The 18,890-nt window shown below is 39.4% G+C and overlaps 1 protein-coding gene across 6 annotated transcripts in view; it reads left to right on the top strand.

Moving 5' to 3' along the window:
* ARHGAP26 (Rho GTPase activating protein 26) overlaps nucleotides 1-18,890 on the top strand; it is a 466,314-nt gene that overhangs the window by 272,762 nt on the left and 174,662 nt on the right. For all 6 annotated transcript variants that reach the window (XM_043465131.1, XM_043465127.1, XM_043465128.1 and 3 more), the window contains exons 13-15: nucleotides 794-859; nucleotides 5,100-5,174; nucleotides 18,495-18,582. In XM_043465131.1, coding sequence (XP_043321066.1) covers nucleotides 794-859; nucleotides 5,100-5,174; nucleotides 18,495-18,582 — 229 coding nt within the window. The remainder of the gene's footprint in view (nucleotides 1-793; nucleotides 860-5,099; nucleotides 5,175-18,494; nucleotides 18,583-18,890) is intronic.

The following is an 18,890-nucleotide window of genomic DNA, read 5'->3' as shown; positions in this document are numbered from 1 at the left end:
TACAAGTGGTTGACCAGTTTTCCCAGCCCCATTTGTTAAAGAGGTTGTCTTTTTTCTATTGTATATCCTTGCCTCCTTTGTCAAAGATAAGGTGTCCATAGGTTCGTGGATTTATTTCTGAGCTTTCTATTCTGTTCCATTGATCTATATTTCTGTCTTCATGCCAGTACCATGCTGTCTTGATGACTGTGGCTTTGTAGTATAGTCTGAAGTCAGGCAGGTTGATTCCTCCAGTTCCATTCTTCTTTCTCAAGATTACTTTGGCTATTCGAGGTTTTTTGTATTTCCATACAAATTGTGAAATTTTTTGTTCTAGTCCTGTGAAAAATACCATTGGTAGCTTGATAGGGATTGCATTGAATCTATAGATTGCTTTGGGTAGTATAGTCTTTTATTTATGCCTTTTGAAGGAGACCAGCACACAGTTAGTCCTAAAGCTCCTGACAACAGCAAAACAAGTTAAAGTTTGCCTGGTTACTCCTTCAGTAAAGTACTCATCACTCTGTGCTGTGTTTCTTCTGCTGTTAATAGACGATAACCTTGCAGAGAGTTACCATGAGAATTAAATGAGATAATATGTGCAAAGCACTTTGAACTGTACCTGGCATATGGTAAGCTCTCTGTGAATGCTAGCAGTTTTAAATTTTGAATCATTCCTGTACTTTCAGTGGAAAAAAAGAAAAGAATCCTTGGCAACACCATGGGACTGAGTCATGCTGGGTTGGTCAAGCCCTGTTCCAGGGTTGGTATGTGTGTGGCCAGCAACTTGACTGCCTTCTTCTTCCTCTTTCAGCTGCACAGTTGGACAGCATTGGCTTCAGCATCATCAGGAAATGCATCCATGCTGTGGAAACCAGAGGTAAAATAGTTCAGCAGATGGCATTGTTCTCAGTGAAGGTCACACATCTGGTGAGGTGGCAGACCTGCTACCTGCTATTTCCCAACCTCTAGTGACTCATTAACTCCCCAAACGCCATTGGCAGTGTGTTTCCACAGCTTGTGTTGTTCTGAAGCACAGGGGCTCTCAGCTGATTTGGTTCATTTGGTGTCATCAACCTTTTCAGCTAATAAAAAGACTGTTTTAAATGCATGCATATCAAATACATAGAATTATAAGGAATCTAGTTATTGATGTGTGTTAGTCAGTCAGTCATGTCTGACTCTTTGTGGACCTGTGGACTGTAGCCCACCAGGCTCCTCTGTCCAATGAATTCTTCAGGCAAGAATACTGGAGTGGCTAGCCATTCCCTTATCCAGGGGTTCTTCCCAACCCAGGGGTCAAACCCAGGTCTCCTGCATTGCAGGCAGATTCTTTACCTTCTGAGCCACCAGGGAAGCTACTGAAGTTACTGAAATTCGGTTAAAATACTAAAAACCATGGTTGTGATATAATAATATATCTGATTCTTTGTTTACACATCAGGTTCTGGCAGTGGGTCTGATAGCTAGCATAATTCAGAATTAGTGATAGTTCAGGATGTCAGTGACAGTTGTAACATATTAGGAAAATATCTTTGGTTTCCAGCCAAGTTGCATATACTGCTAAAGCTGTGATTTGTTGCTTATGTTGTAAGGGAAGGAAATGTTTAATTTCAGTTATAGGTGGAAATAAAGTTGTGATAGTTTTCCTAAGTTGATAGACACCCTGAATTCTCTAGTGGGCTTCTTGGGGTTGTGGGCCCCAGATTAGGAATTCAGCCCAGGGTACTATCTAGGTAAGGAGAAAGGGTCAGGCCCCTGGTTTCTGCAGTGGTGCTGTTTCACACGTTGACCTTTCCTGGGTCCATAGGAGCAGCACTTTGAGGTCAGAGAGGCTGGTTTGTCAGTGGTCTCTGTCTTAGAGGAGACAGCTGCAGAGGAGATTCCTCAATTCTGGCAGTTTCAAGCTTTGAGTACATTGTCTGTTATATTCCTGAGGAAAGCTGATCGTTGTCTTTCCACTGGATTTGATTTGAACCATTGTCAAAGATGGGAATCTTAATTGATTTTCCCACATCTCAACCCTCCAGCCCTTTGTCTGAGGAAGTTCTGTCTTCTAAAACAGGATCCTTAACTCTTACAAGTTTAGAAATATAAGCATTATATTAAAGGCTATGAAGCATTGAGTAGAGGGGAAGAAGGAAAAAAAAACTAACCGTATAAACCTCTACTGCTGTGCATCTAGTCCAAATTTATTCTTTCCAAAGTAATCATTATAATGTGTGCTATTTTTTTTAAGTTTGCTTATTTCTGCTATACCTTCCTTTAATAAAGAGTTTCAAAGATTTGTAAAACATAGCCAGAGAATATAAAATAGAAGAAAGTGACATTTCTGGGAATTGATCTTGAGGAAATAAGGTCATGGGCCAGGTTGAGCCATAAAGATGTTTATACAGTAGTGTTAAGGTAAGAAACAAAACAAAAAACAGAAATGGGCCAAATGTCTCAAAAATTGGTTAAATCAAGAATGTGCTACATCCATACAGTAAAACACTCTGAATTTTTAGTGAAAATTTTTAGTGAAAAATGCAGTAGAAATATATTTATTGAAATCTAAGGTTTTCATTAATGTATATTAAGTGAAAAATGCAAGTTCTGAACCAGCCTGTCCACTCTGTACCCATCCTCGGGACGGCAAGGAGAGGAAAGATCATGCTTGCATGGGCAACTTGTGTTGTGAGTGGCAGATTCTGCTGTCCTTCACTGTCTTCCTTGGATTTGTCTGTTTTCCATAACTGCACTTTCGACACTTTTTAAAGTGTGTTACTAAGGTAATTTTTCAATAGGCGTTTTGATTTGCTTGTCATTTTAAAGGAATGAGAAATAAGAGGTACAGGGTTCAGTTCAGTTCAGTCACTCAGTCGTGTCTAACTCTTTGTGACCCCATGGACTGCAGCATGGCAGGATTAACAAGGGTAAAAGTATAAAACTGGAGCCAAAAGTGAGCTCCCCTCCTCTCCATGATGAAGTTCAAGTTCCTGCAGAGGTGGGCCAGCCTCTTTGTCTCTCAGTTTTCAGCCGCCAAAACTGAGAGCAACATCTCCTAATCATTTAAACTCCTTCATAGTCTATGTGATAAATGCAAACCCACAGCTCAAGAGGGTGACTTTTTCCTGATGTAAAACCAGAAAAAATGTGCATTGAGTAGTAGAGGAAGAAGAGGGTCACCAACTGGTTTGATCTTTTAGCCTCCATCTCCTTGTCCCCACCCCCTCTAAAATGAGAATGAATGTGATATATTTTAACATCTAAAGAAGTTTTAACACAAAGAGGAAACAAGGACAGGGTGAGTTAAATGCCATTTTCTCATAAATGCTTGGGAGGAAGTGGGTTATCTCCTTACTGCGGTGCATGTATGTGCACACCACCACCATTGGTGGTGACCAGAGGTGAGTGAACAGACCTCTCATGCATGCTGAGGTTCGGCAGTCATCCACTGGGAGCTAGAAGAGTGTGAAGCTCTAGGAAAGCACAGGGACAGAAGGGGTGGAGATGTTGCAGAAACGATAAGCCCTTCAAGCCACCACGTGATTGAATAATGGTTCTGCTACTTAGTCACTTGAGGCCCATCCCTCAGGAGATCCAGGGTCTCCTAGCCCATGAACCATGCAGGATAATGTACATGCTTATATAGTCCATTTGAGCTGTAAAATCTTACCATTCTGGACTACTTCCTTTTGTTTATTAGTTCCATTTCTCTGAAGGCCTTGTTGAAGACACTGCAGTCAGCCTTTTCCCAGATTTCTTCCAGGAAATTTTGTTTTGGTCCCAAAGTAGTGGCCCTGATGAATGCTCTATTCATTCTGTCCTAAATTGTAGACTTACGTAGGTACTGGGGATATAATGGTGAAGAAGATAGACTCACTGTACTTAAAAGTTTACATGGTAATTGTGGGGGGAAAGCAAACAAGAAATTGAATAATAAAGATGATTTCAGATACTGTTGACTACTATTAAAAAAAGAAAACTGGTTAAGGCAGTGGAGAATAGTGCTGGTCATGGGATGTTTTTGATCGAAGAGGTGGCATGTAAGCTGACACCTCAGTGGTGAAAAGATCTGGGGGAAGAATGCTCCAGGTAGAGGGAATCCTGTGCAGAGGCTGTGGTTTGGGGGCTTGAGCTTTGCATGCTGGAGTAACAGGAAGGCACACATGGCTGGAGGCATGTGTGATAAAGCAGTCAGAGGTGGGCCTATGCTCAACTGTGTAGGGCCTTACAGGCCTTGGTAAATTTTGATTGTGATCCAAATGCAGTGGGAAGTCATTGGAAGATTTTAAGAAAAGAGATGATTTGAACTGACTGACACTTTGAGAAGCTCCTTTTGAGTACTAAGTAGAGGAATAAGAGGCAGCAGGAGACCAGTTAGTTGAGAAGTGTCAGATATAATGGGCTTGGGACCAGCAGGAAAAAAGTCATTTCACCACATCATTCCACTTGGCCTGGATGTAAAAGATGCAGTGGTGATCTAATCCTTGCAGTTAAATGAACAAAGCACTGAGGCTGGTTAGCTTTGGTTCTTTGTTTGGGTGTTTGAAGGTGAACCCCTTGTAGTCTATTTGCCTGTTTCCTTGGGTACAATAAAGGTGGTCGACTTTTTTCTTTATAAAGAAATTTGCACCACAGATGAATGAATTGACTAATTTCTCAGCCTTAGCTGATAACATTGTCCAAAATATAAAATGCCCCAACAGCTCAGTATTTGCATCTGTATGCAAAAATAGATTATAAAGTGTATATCCTTGTCTGTAGTGTGAACTTATTTTATCGTTTCATTTTTGGTTTTTTAAATGAAAAAACTGGTTAAATATGACATATGTAGAAGTGTATATTTCACATCTTTAAAAACTCTTCAGATGCTACCTTGGCAAGAGAAGCGGGCAGTTTCGTGCCCTGTGATGACTGAACTAACATGAGGACTGAAGTGTGCAGCACATCCATGAAATCCTAGACAGCTGTACCAAATCCCACTCCTTCGCTAAGAGCAGAGCTGAGTGACAGGGAATTTTAATTAGAGAAGCTTTTAGAAGTCCTGAGAAAATGAAAAAAGTGCATTTGGCTGGGTTGGCCTGACTAGTGTTCTGACGTGCCTCTAATTAAATCTTCACTGTTTCTCTTCTCAGGGATCAATGAGCAAGGGCTCTACCGAATTGTGGGGGTCAATTCCAGAGTGCAGAAGCTGCTGAGCGTCTTGATGGGTGAGTGCAGGGGCTCTGCCAGGCAGTTCCCAAGGGTTGAAGGGGGAGCCTCCTGAGAAGGAATTTGCATGTCCAAGAGGTAATTCACAAATACCAACTGTCCTCCTCACCAGTGGTCATGGCCTGAGGCATTACTGGAGGAGATACTGAGTGGAACTAGATAAAACAGGAAATGGCAGATCCAAGGCAGCACACCCTCTCTGTCTGTAGAGTTGGTTGCCACCAGTCCAAGTGATGCTCCACTGCGTGCGACTGGCACACCCTACTCTGTCTTTAATAGCTCCTGACACTCCCTTTGTCCTCTTTGAAGACCAGCATTTCATGGGGCACACCCATTTGCCTAAGAAAGCTCATCCTTCTAGCCTGCAGAGAACTTCAGATCTCATGTTCCCAGTGACTGAGAAAGTGTCATCCTGTGACTTCCAGATAAATGTATAGAAGCAGATAAGTCTTCTGATCCTCTTTCCTTCTAGACTTCCACCTAGTCTCTGTCATTTGAGCAGCAGAACCTCCTTTGCAGCTGGTTGGTATAAATATAAAACCACTATCTCTAAATGTGCAGCATTTGAATCAAAAAGCCCTGAGCCAATGAGCCAAATTTGCCTAGGCTGCAGATTTCCTGTATTTTTAGATATGAATGCAGGCAGCCTTGGTGAGTCACATGGCTCTAAATGGCAAACGGATCAGATTTCACAGATTGGTGGCTCTTACTCATCCCTATGGAAGTCCAGCCGTGCACTGTTAGAGATAGACTTGCTCAGGGTCCACGCTCAGTGTTTTGGGCAGGGACACTTCTCTGTGTTAGTACTTGTCATTTCTTTTTGCCATCCCAGTTTCTGAGAATAATTTTTATGTGTAAAGAAGACTCTACTTTCATATTGATCAGGAAAATTCTCTTTTCTTCTCACCTCTTTTAAGCAAAACTCTAATGTATGATAGTTGCTGTGAGATCTTTTGTTGGAAACTATGATTGATTGTGAGGTACTCTTGCACTGAGAATCTAATTTTTGGTTCAGATTTGAGATATAGCTAGTGTTTTGTGTTTTTTTTTTTTTTTTTAAAAACTAGACTTTTTATTTTGAGAAAATTGTAGATTCACGTGCAGTTACAAGACATAGAGCGATCCTGGGTACTTTAACCTACTTTAATAGTAGACTTTAATACAGTATCACAACCAAGATATTGATGTGATCAAGATACAGAACAGGTCAGTCACCGCAAGGATCCCTTTTATGGCTGCCCTCATCTGCCTCACCTCCCACCTCACCCCCATTCTTAACTCCTGGCAACCACTAATCTGTTTTCTGTTTGTTTGTTGTCATTTCAAAGAAGGTGTTAGTCACTCAGTCGTGTCCAACTCTTTGCATTCCCATGGACCGTAGCCTGCCGGGCTTCTCTGTCTGGGATTCTCCAGGCAAGAATACTGGAGTGGGTAGCCATTCCCTTCTGCAGGGGATCTTCCAGACCCAGGCCTCCCGCATTGCCAGAGATTCTTTACTGGCTGGGTTACCAGGGAAGCCCAAAAAGTAGGAATGAATGTGTCATTTCAAAGTTTTTATTTAAATGGAATCATATACTGTTTGACCTTTGGGATTGGCTTTTTTTCAGTCAGCAAAATTCCTTTGAGATTTGTTCAAGTTGTCTTGTGTATCAAGAGTTCTTTTCTTTTGCTGAGTAATAGTCCATGGTGTAGATGCACCTGAGTTTGTTTAGCCATTAATCCAATGAAGGATGACTGGATTGTTTCTAGTCTGGGGGCGAATAAAACAGCTGTAAACACTGTACAGGTTTTTGTACAGTGTATAAAATTACAAAGTAATGAAGATTAATTTGTTTCTGTAGGATAACTCCCCAAGAGTGCAGTTGCTGGATTGTACAGTAATACGGTTAATTTTTGAAAAGTTCTAGTGTAAGAAAGAATGAAGAGTCTAACAGGTATCTATCCTTAGTCTTTCATTTCCCATCAGAGTTGCATGCATTTGTGGAGTGTCTGCTCTCTGAAAGAGATGGTCAGGTGCTAGAGGTGAAACTTTATTATAGAGTCATTCCTTGTTTGCAGAGTATCCAGTTAGGGGGCAGTTATGCTTGCATATGAAAATTGTTATGTAAGATGTGATGCTGGTGCCCAGTAGGAGCTGGGTCTGAAGGTCTGAGTAGTAGAGGGAGAACAGAAGAATAATTCAGATTCAGGAAATATTATGAACCAAGAGTATTGATTTCATTATTATTATTTTAATATCTGAAAATACTTGAGACTGGAATAGGAGAATTAAAGCTGGAAATCTGAGACGGCCCCTTTGATTGAGGAACTTGAATACTGTTCTGAGGAGTTCAGGGTTTTCTTTTTTCTCTGTAGGAAGTAAGATGCTATTAAATTTTCAAAGTAGTGGAGTTGTTTGTGTGAGTACTCTTTTTACACAAAAGTGTCAAGAAGACAATTCAGAACAGGTGTTTATTTGCTCACATTACTGGTGAGTCCAAGATGGCAGGAGCATGGCATGGTCTGGGGGCTCCACATTCGTTGCAGCCTTTCCCATTCCTTTTTTCTGGTGTCTCATTACCTGTGAGCCCTTGTCTTCCTATATTCTCTGCCGTATTCTCTGCAGGAAGATTCATAGATAAACCAGCCTCAGTGGTCCTTGGAACTTGCATCACTGAGTGAAGAGTGTCTTTCTTGATCATTTTGTCAGAAGGTCCCAAGGGTGGACTTTGACTGATCCATATGGGGCCATGCGTGTGATTCATTTCACAGTCTTCAGGCCAGTTGCATGGCCTACAGCAGATAGATCCCAATGGCCTGGATCCTTTGTTTGTCTCTGATCCCACACCACCTCTGGGAGGTTGGTGGGTGTGCAGGGGTGGGGTGGGAAAGGGTTTGGTCCACAGAATCCTGGGGATTGAGCAGGATTATTAATAGAATGATGGGGGAGTGCCTTCCGGAATAATGCTTCTGGGTGATTTTTTTTTTTTTTTAACATATGTGGTCAACATAGGTATAACTTGATCAGATGCTAGTTTTAGGTGAATAATGCTGGCAGCATTATGGAGCATGCATGTGATCTTGGAAACACATGGAGGAATAAGACAGTTGGGATAGATTAGGCAGAGCATACATGATCACCTGCTGAACCAGAGAGCTGCTCTGAGATCAGGAAAAAAGGACAACCTCAACATGACTGGAGAAAGAGAATCAACAGGACCATGTAACCAACTAAATACAGGAGAGTCAAAGGGGCAGAGAGATTTCAAAGGCGGCAGATGATTGTGTAAGATGACACTACTGAAAAGAAATACGACATTTTAGACGGGGTTGCTAATTTAAAAGAGAACCAACCATCTTAGCTCACGTGTGCTAAGCAAAGAGTGGTATGAAAAGATCTTGTTTTTATCACTTCTCTTAGTGACCTTTGAACAAGATATTTGCCCTGCTTGCTTTGTCAGTTTTCCTAGGGACAGACAAAATAATCATGAACATCTGAGAAATGTCATGAGAAACTAATAACCAACAGCTGAAAGTCACAAGGCCAGCTGTCTCTGCCAGGAGGACATTAGAGATAGACTGGGTTCCAAACTGAGGTTCAACCAGAGCTGAGAGGTGACCATAGTGCAAGATCTAATCAAAAGTGTTGAGAAGGATATCTGGGATTCTCACCGTCAGTTAAGTTGAACTGTTTGGGTCTTGGAACTGAGGGATCACCCATTAGGCCAGAGAAATTCCAGACCTGAAGGCAGAGTCATGTCTCCCTTCATCTTCATCAGTTCTTCATACTTGTACCAGACTGGGTTAGCCAAGAGTGTAAAAAAAATATGACTCATACTCCAAAACCTCTCCCTGACACGGCTGGGCTGAGTATGAACCATCAGTCACTATTCCTTCATTCTGTATTCACTGGATGCTGTATTATGTACCAGGTACTAAGATTTGGATTATTAGTCAGAGTCTCTCAAAGTGGGAGAGTACATTTTTATTATTGAAAATGAGAGTTAGAATTAAGCAAAACCAGAAGCTTCCTTTGATTGCTTCAAGTTGGGAGGCGTTAGGTGGGAGGAGGAATAGAAGAGCCAGACTTCGAAAACATTGTATTTTGCAGAACCGAATTTCTTAAGAATGCTTGCCAGAATTTCTCATAGCATATGCTATGTGGCCTTCTGCTAGTGTCATCCCAAGAGCTGCCCTTGATCCATGTCTTTGAAGAGTGTGAAAAGGAAGAAGATTTACAGCTTCCTAGAAATAGAGTGGCTTCCATGTGTGTACTGTTTGGTTTTTTCTCCCCATGAATGTTAAGTGATGGTAAATCTTTCTAAAGTTAGATTCAGCATTTAAAAAATATAGGTAGCTCTGTCTATGCGTGTTCAGTATATGTCTGTCTCTTCATGTACAGATTTTAAATACCTTTTTTCTGATTAAAAGTTATAGTAGCAAAGAAGAAAATAAAAGTCTTTCAGACTATAGATAATCTTTATTGACTATTTTATCATATTACTGTCACCTTTTAAATGTAGTATTCCATCATATAACAAAAAATGCTTAGAAATTACATGGTGCATATATGCTGCTTTTTAGCAATCTTCTTTCACATAACAATATAGTGTCTGTTTTCTGTTACATTCTTCTAAAGTGTCGTGGTTTTTTTTTTGATCATATATTGTATAGATGTACTATAACATTTTAATTAGCCTCCTCTTCGCAGATCTGTAGATTACTTTCAGTTCTTCATGATTCTAGAAAGTGCTCAGGTGAACATCCCGACAGAAGCAGGATAGCATAGGCTATGAGCATGCCTTTTGGAGTTGAGCAAGTTATAATTAAATTGCTTGTCCATTTGACTTTACACAAATTATTTAAGCCCATCTAGTCTTCTGTCTCATTATCTGTAATAATAGCCTCTGCCCCTGTAATAAAGAGAGGATTAAAGAAAAGATGCATGTGGGTTGCTGAGCCCAAAGCCTCTACATGTTAGTCAATAAATGTTCAGTTCAGTTCAGTTCAGTCACTCAGTTGTGTCTGACTGTTTGTGACCCCATGAATCGCTGCATGCCAGGCCTCCCTGTCAATCAGCAACTCCCGGAGTTTACTCAAACCCACGTCCATCAAGTCGGTGATGCCATCCAGCCATCTCATCCTCTATCGTCCCCTTCTCCTCCTGCCCCCAATAAATGTTAGCTGTTGTTATTTTAAATTTTATATGCATATTTAATTATTTCCTTAGAGTTTAAGACGTTGAATTTCTGGGTCAAGGTATGTACATGTTTTTAAGGCCTTTAACTGGTATTCCCAAACTTGCTCTCAGAGTATCTTTTCACCATTCTCTGTTACTTTTTTGCGTATAAATTATAAGTATTTTAAAAAATATTCTGGGTGAGATTGGCCATTTTTTTCTAGGTTTTTTGCTGATATTTATTTTTTTGTGAACTGCCTATTTGTGTTGTCAGCCAGTTTTCTATTGATGTATTCATCTTTTGATTTTAAGACATTCTTATATATGGAAGCTATGTTACCAATATTTTCTTTCAGATTATAATTTATTTTGAACTTTATATGGGTACTTTTGTTTTTGTTTTGTCTTATGAATATTTATAATATTTTTATGAAGCCCTAGTCTTTTTCATAGATAGATCATGCCTAAAAGACCTTCCCCATTCTAGGACTGCAAAAACTTTGTTTTCCTTAAAATCCATCTGGAATATATCCATGAAAAATGAAAACTAACCCTCCTTTTCCTCAGATACTTACCCAGTTGACAAATAACCATATGAGGAGGAAATTTTTCTCTTTCCGTTATTTTATTTTATTTTTTAAAGATGCTTTTTTTGATGTGAACCTTGTTTGATGTCTTTATTACATTTGTTATAATATTGCTTCTGTTTGACATGTGTTTTGGTTTTTTAGGCTGAGAGGCATGTGGGATCTTAGGTCCCTGACCAGGGATCAGATCCACACACCCTTAATCACTTACGTCTTAACCACTGGACCGCCAAGGAAGTCCCTCCATTGCTTTATCACCATCTAGTCATTTTCTTATACATACTGGGGTCCAGTGAAGGAGTTTTCACACATGGTTTTCTAAAGAAAAGCAAAGTCTCTGTTTGTTATTCTTCAATTCTTAATATTTTAAAAACATAAATTATCTTCATTTTTCATCTTTCTAATGTTGCTTTCTCTCTTGATTCTTTGCATCATAAGCAAACATTCTAAAATTTGCATCCCATATCCAGGCCATTTGTTTTAATTTCTTTGGGGCTAATTTTTTTTTTTTTGCTATTTATAATGCACATTTTAATTTGGTTATTGATTTATCAGTGTTTTTACTGACTTTAGCTCTTTTCATTTCTACCTTTCTGCCTTCTACATTTCACCTTTATTATTTCAGTGTTTCTTTTTTTTTGCTTTGATGTCTTATTTCACAGCATCTGTGTTTTTCTGAATTTTATTTATCATACAGAACAGATGCTTTCTGAAATGTTTTTGAGTGCTTTGGTTTCTGTGTTTTATGTGAACAAGTATTTTATCAGCTTTTTAATCTTCTTTTTAAATCCACCTGAACACAGAGTGGTTTATAAACCTTTGCAGTTGAATTCATTGTGAGTAGACTCTCCTTATTCTGCTGCTGTTTTCATGATTCCTATTAGAATCATCCTGTCACATGAAATTAGAGCACTATTATACATGATTCCATCCAAGTTTCTGGTACTCTGAAGTTTTTTTATTTAGTGTGGACCTACCTGTACTCATGAAAAGACTTCTCCTGGTTCTGCTATTTGGTCATGGTTGTGGGTGAAGTGGAGTTACTTCCTGGTTAATCTGAAGTATGCTGTGGTTATTCATTTGTCATTCTCATATTTGTTCTAGAACTTTCCCCTCCTGAATTCACCTCCCTTTGTATAAGCAGACACACCTCCACTTCTGTCACAGTCTCTTCTCACTGTCTGGATTGCAGTCTCAAGACCCTGAGCTGTGCTGTGGTGGGATGGGCGCAGTGCAGCGTGGCCCCCTCCCTGGGGTAGCGTGGGCTATACCTCAGAGTGGGCGGAAAGCAGTCCCCTATCACATAGTTCCCCCACGTGGGTCTTCCTCTGGGCTTCTCCTGAGCTCTGCCTGGTGGATGATCCTGTAGGGACAAGTAGAATGTTGACTGTGAGCCTTATTTTCTGTGCTAGTGAAACTTTCTGTCCCTTTGTGTGTGTGTGTCTTTATAGTTTCTCACAGTGATGTTGAAGGAATGCAAGTTGAGTGTTGCTCTTTTTTTTCTTCTTATCCTGTAACTTTATCCTGTTTTGTCTTTGGGTTTTTTTTAAACTAATATTTAATGTTAGTGCTACAGAGAACACATGGAAGGTTTAAATTGCTGTGCTTTAAAGCACCAGGTTACAGTAGCATGCCTCACTCACTGATCTCTGATCCAACCATAAGCCAGCCTTCTGACTCCTCTGGGACCTTTTTTCTGTGCCTTTCATTTCTCACACCCTTTACAGAATAACATAAATAAAAGCAAGCAAAAGCTTCTTTCTCAAGAAACACTAAAATGACAGATATTCTTACTGACAACTTCTAAGACCTAAAGGTTTGCAGAAATGGCCCCAAATCTTTGAAGACAAGCAGAGAAGCCCTGTACATTGTGCACTTCCAGTTTTACTTAACAGTAAAGGAGAGCAGACAAATGTTTGGATGGAGGATTGACCCATCTGAGAGCTAGTAAGGGCACTATTCACCACAGTCCCAAGTTCCTAGAGAATGGAGACCACAGATGGACACTCCGCTTCTTCTTTGCTCCTCCCACCGTCACCTTTGCTTACAGGGATGCTTCAGGCAGGTTCTCCTGAGACAGAGACATGAGATAGCAATAGCATTTGGGTCTTAGAAGTGGCTATAGATACTCTGGATTCTTAAGCACTAGATATAGAAAACGATTAAAGTTTTTAAGAGGTACAACTTTTATAATCAGAAAATAATTTGATAAACAGATTTGCTTATCAAGTTGCTGAGTATCAAATCTAGTCTTGAAAGAATTGCCTATAGGATAAACAGAAAAAAGTCTTAATTCTTTAGACTTAAAGGATAGTATTCTTAGAGAAGATAGTATATTTACATAAATGTCTTTCTCGAAGATGTAATGGAGAATGAATATTGTGAAAGACTCAAGATTTTAGAAAAAGACAAAAAACAAAATACAACTAATGTTTATATGCAGGAAATTCAGATTGTATGGTAAGGAATGACATATAGATCAGTGAAATAGGCAAGAGAATCCAGAAATAGGGTCAATTAATTTGGATAAAGGTGTCAAAGTAGTTTAGTGGGGGAAACAACAGTCCTTTCAACAAATCGTACTAGTGTAATTGGACATCTATATGAAGAAAAATAAATTCAACCCTTATCTTAAACTCTGTACAGAAATTGACTCAAAATAGACTAGTAGTCCTAAACCTAAGAGATAAAACTGTTAAGCTTCAAGATGAAAACATAAGAGAGAATCTATCTTTGCTATCTTGTTTTAGAAAAGATTTCTTGGCTAGAACACAAAAGCAGGAACCATGAAAGAAAAATCTGATTAACTGAACCTTATCCAATTTTTTTTTTAATCTGCTATTTAAAATATATTAGGAAAAAGAAAAGATGAGCTACAGATCAGGGAAAATATTTGTAAAATATATATCTGAATAATGACTTATACCCTGAATGTATTAAAAATAACTTGCAATTCACTTTTTAAAATGGACATAAAATTTGAACAAATAGTTCACCAGAGAAAATATATAGATGACCAAAAAAGCACATGAAAAGATGACCAACATCATTAGTCATTAAGGAAAATCAACTTTTAAAAATCAGTTATTTCTACATACCTAATGGAGCTAAAATTTCAAAATTAAACACATGGTTGTATCATGCTTTGACAAATATATGAAGCAACTAGAATTGTCCTGTTGGCTACTGCGAATGCAAAATAGCCCAACTGTTTTGGAAACCATTTGATAGGTTTGATAAAGTTGAACATATTTACCATATGACCTACTCCTACATATTTTTACCCACTTCTACCCCTGAGTATCTACTCAGGAGTCAAAAAAATAGTTCATAAGACCCATTGCAAGTATTTGTAGCAGCTTTATTCATAACAGTCATAACAGTCAAAAATCAAAAACAGCCCAAATTCCCTCAACTAGTCAGTAGATATGCCCATAAAATTGAATACTACTCAGTAATAAAAGGATTGAACTACTTGTATATGCAGCAGCATGGTGAATTTCACAAGTATGAAAAAGTGAATTTCACAAGTATGGAAAAGGGTTGCCGGAGCTGGAGGTGGAGGGAGGGGAGTGACTGTGGAGAAAGAGGCACAAGACAGTTTAGAGAAGGTGTGAGGAAAATGACTTTTATCTTGATTGTGGCAGTGGTTACATGACTATATATATATTTGTCAAAAATCATGGAACTGTATACTTTAAAAAGGTGAGTTATACTTCAGTAAATTTGACTTTAAAACACACGTGCAGGAGAGGATTCTCAATTTTCCTCCTCAGACAAAAATGCAAATTAAAGTAGATGACCTGTTTTTCTTTAACCTATCAGAGTGACTAAGATCAAATTGTTTGATTCTTCATTGTTGTCAAGGATTTGAGGAGGGAGACACACTCTTAAATTCTTAAATGTAATGGTAAAACCTCTGAGAGGTCGTTGAACAGTATCTTTCAAAATTAAAAATGCACTTTCTTTTTGACTCAGAAATTCCACTTAGAGGAATGTTTTCTGTAGGTAAGATAATCTACAAAGGAACAATGGTTTATATCATTGTTTACCATAGCAAAAACTAGGGAACAACCTGAATCTCTTTGAATGGGGGCGTTAAGTATGGTACAGTGAAGTACTGTGAGTTAGATACATTTGTCTACTAATAGGAAACTATTTCTTAAGATATTATGAAATGAAAATAGCAGTTCACAGAATGGCATCTAGAGTGTGCTTCCATTTGTGGTTTTAGAAAGCTGTGGAAAGTCACTTAACTGCCTGTTTGTGTACACACTCTTAGAGGTCGCATACACATGCACAAAACTGGTATCGTGTTTTTAATTAATTAATTTTAATTGGAAGATAATTTCTTTATAATATTGTGCTTTTTTTTTTGCCGTACATCGACATGAATCACCCATGGGTGCACATGTATCCCCCCAACCTGAACCCCCCTCCCATCTCCCTCCCCATCCCATCCCTCTTGGTTGTCCCAGAGCACCAACTTTGGACTTTGAGTGCCCTGCTTCATGCACTGAACTTTCACTGGTCATCTATTTTGCATATGATAATATGCATGTTTCGGTGCTATTCTCTCAAATCATCCCACCTTCGCCTTCTCTCACAGAGTCCAAAAGCCTGTTCTTTACATCTGTGTCTCTTTTGCTGTCTTGCATGTAGGATTGTCATTACCCTATCTAAATTCCATATATGTGTGTTAATATACTATATTGGTGACAAAACTGGTATTGAGTCACCTCTAGCAAGGAAAGTTTTACTTTTGATGTATATGTATTTGTTTTGTGTGATTTTTTTTTTTTTTTACCCCATGCATGTACTTCCTTCACAGTTAAAGAGAAAATATTTTAATATGCATACATTATAATGTAGCATTAGGAGATTAGGGGTGTATTGGTGACTTTCTAATCCCTTCACCCAGAAGATCCCTAGTGACTTTGTCAACAGCACAACAGTAGATGACTGGATCTTCTGTGATCCAGTGTGACATTTCTAAGACCATTTCCCCCTTGTAACCATCACTTCCAGCCCATATCTCCTGTTTTTCTGAATTCATGCAGGGAGTAGGTTAAGGAGGAAATGAACTCGCTTCACTCTACCTATGATGCCTTTCTGTACATTGGACTGCTCCTCTAGCTTAGGTCAGTGTTACTAAGGCCACAATCGTCAAGTGACCTGGTGGGAGGAATTGTACTGAGTTATGAAGGAAATTGTCAGTTATGTCTCTGTATCATATGCAGGTGCTGCCAGAAAGCTTCTGTAAGTGAGGGGAATTTTGGTAGGGAGGGGTGTCAGTTGGCAGTACTTTCTGAAAATAGGGTCGTTTGGGAGGCTGTATTCAATTTAGTTTGGAGATTAAATAAATTAAAATGAACATACTCAAGTTAGGAACTTTGCCTCATCAGTGCTATAAAAAGCCCTTTAGCCTGGCTGTAATTTGACTCTCCTCTCTGTAATGTTACACAATATTCCTATGGTTACAGAGGCCGAATAAGTGGAAGCTAATCATTAGTTTGCTAAATGTGGTTCATGGAACAGTTCACAACTCCCAGACCTGCCAACTGCTGCTTATTTAGTGTCATGTTCACTCTTCTTGGGTAGAAGTCGGTTTGTTCCTCAGAAAAATGTACAGTAACATTTGTCTTGCATCCAAGAGCCATGCACTGTGGCAACTTTCCATGTGTCTTGGGGATGGGGAGGGAGGAAGGTCATGGTAAGTGAAGTTGTTTGGTACCTATACTTGCACAGGAAGAAACAAACCATTAAGGGAGTGTGAGATGGCAAAGCCAGAAAAGAATTAATGTTATGCCATTCGGAGCCAAACACTTAGTGAACCAGGGCCCTGTCAGGAGAACACACTGAGAGCAGTAGATACCAACTGGATTTGTGCCCGCCCTTGGGGATTAGGGCCTAAATCCTTAAGCCACTCATGATTTCTGACCTCTTCTTACTAGGATGAAAGTAAATGGAAAATGTGTCATGCCCACCTGTGGACTCATTTCCAGCTGCAAGGCTGTGGGCCCTGCAGGAGGCTTCTCTTCTGAGACTGTCCAGAAAGAGAGTCTGGTTGCTGTCTCCATTTACCTGCTACAACATTTAGACCTCTTTGGATTATAAAGAACAGAGAACCTGACCTTAACTGGCTTAAACAAAAAGGGACTTTTTTGACTTATTTGATTAAAAAGGCATGGTGATCTACAGGGCCTCAAACCATGTCATCCGGACTCTCAACCTCTCCCTGTGGCTTTGTCTGTCAGACTGTACTCTCAGGCTCCACGTGGTGGCATCCAGAGTGGCAGTATCGCCCCCCAGGTGCTCAGCAAGTGCCTTCTTTCCTAGAGAAGTCCTGGACTTCATGCTGACTGGCCTGGCTTAGGTCTTGGGCCGAACCAGTCCCGGGGTTCAGAGACATCTCATCCTCCCCACCCCAACCTGGAAGAGTGGGGCCTCACCTGAGCATGGGGAGTAGGTGTGAGAAAAGGGTAGCAGCCCAGCTGAAAATGAACTGAACCACTGTGCAGAAAGAAATGGGAATGGGAGCTGAGAGGCGGATTGCTAGAAGTTGGATTGTCCATTCAGTGCACTGAGAGACTCTGCTTCTGACTTCTTGCCAGCGAGAATCCAGGTTTCTGCTGGTTTATGAAACAGTTCATGTTTCCCAACCTCTGCCTCTCCTCTTGCCTGCCTATGTGCTGCTCAGAAAGACTACAAGAATTATCTCTTCTTTTACAGTATACATTTATCTGAAATATACACATTTGTTTGGAAGTATACACAGAGGAAACGAAGAAAAGGATCAGGAGTTGATATAATTATGGGTTGTTTTTTTTTTTGCACATCTTGGTTTAGGGCAATTTAAAATATATAAGTAATGGAATCAAGTCATAGTTTAAAAAAAATAAAAAACACAATTCTGCTACTCTCCAACCAACCACTCTTTTCTTTTTAAAATATTTCCTTTCAGCTTTCATTCATTTGAGTTTCTCACAAAACCTTAAATCTTCTTTTTTTTTTTTGCTTGACACTACATGGTAATTCAGGCATTTTCCATTTTTCTATGTAGTTATTATTTTCATGTAAATGCAGCATGCTATTCCATCAGGAATATACAACAATTAATTTAATCATTCTATAATTGGTTGTTTAGGTTGTTCTTTTAAAATGTATTCTGGTGTTATCAAGAGTAGTGTAGGTTGGACATTTCAAGTGTATGTAACTTTCTCATGCCTTATCTTATTTCCTGAGGATGGGTTGTGAGAAGTGGGATTACTGTTTCAAAGTGTATAAACATTTTTAGGACTTGATATATATTGCCAAATTTCTTCTCACATCTCTTGCATTAATTCTTCTGCGGCCAGCAGTTTCTGAGAGGGTCAGTTTCACTGCATTTTTGCCAGCAGTAGATATTTGGATTTTTAAACATTTTTCTAATTCAATCAGGAAAAACTAGCTGTCTTTTTTTTTTTTTACTTTGGATTTCTTTGTTTAGTAGGGAGGTTGAATGCTTTTATGTATGGTTGTTTTTTAGCTATATTTTCTCCTCTGTTTTACCCATTGTCTTTTCTTCTCTTTAGACCCCAAAACCGCTTCTGAAACAGAAATGGATATCTGCGCTGAATGGGAGATAAAGACCATCACTAGTGCTTTGAAGACCTACCTAAGGTAGGGACTTTCCATTTGCAGGGCAGGGTGCCAGCTTGTTATCATGCAATCAAGAAGAAAGCAGTTTTATTTTCAGCTTCCAGAGGACTGTTGGGTGGGAGTTTGAGATGTGGAAACAGCTTATGTGTGGGTGCAATTAGCTCAGCTGGTCAAACCAATTATAAATCATACAGAGTTGATAGATTGCCATTGTGTAATGGTGCCATGAGTGATTTAGGAAGCTTTGCTCTTTTCGAGAAGCTACTCTGATGATCAGCCTTTAACAGAACCTCAAATGTGGTATTTCCTGTAATGCTTGGGTGATCAGC

Source organism: Cervus canadensis, chromosome 4 (assembly GCF_019320065.1).
Source record: "Cervus canadensis isolate Bull #8, Minnesota chromosome 4, ASM1932006v1, whole genome shotgun sequence".
In the NCBI taxonomy this organism is placed as follows: domain Eukaryota; kingdom Metazoa; phylum Chordata; class Mammalia; order Artiodactyla; family Cervidae; genus Cervus; species Cervus canadensis.
This window is presented reverse-complemented; position numbering and strand designations above follow the sequence as displayed.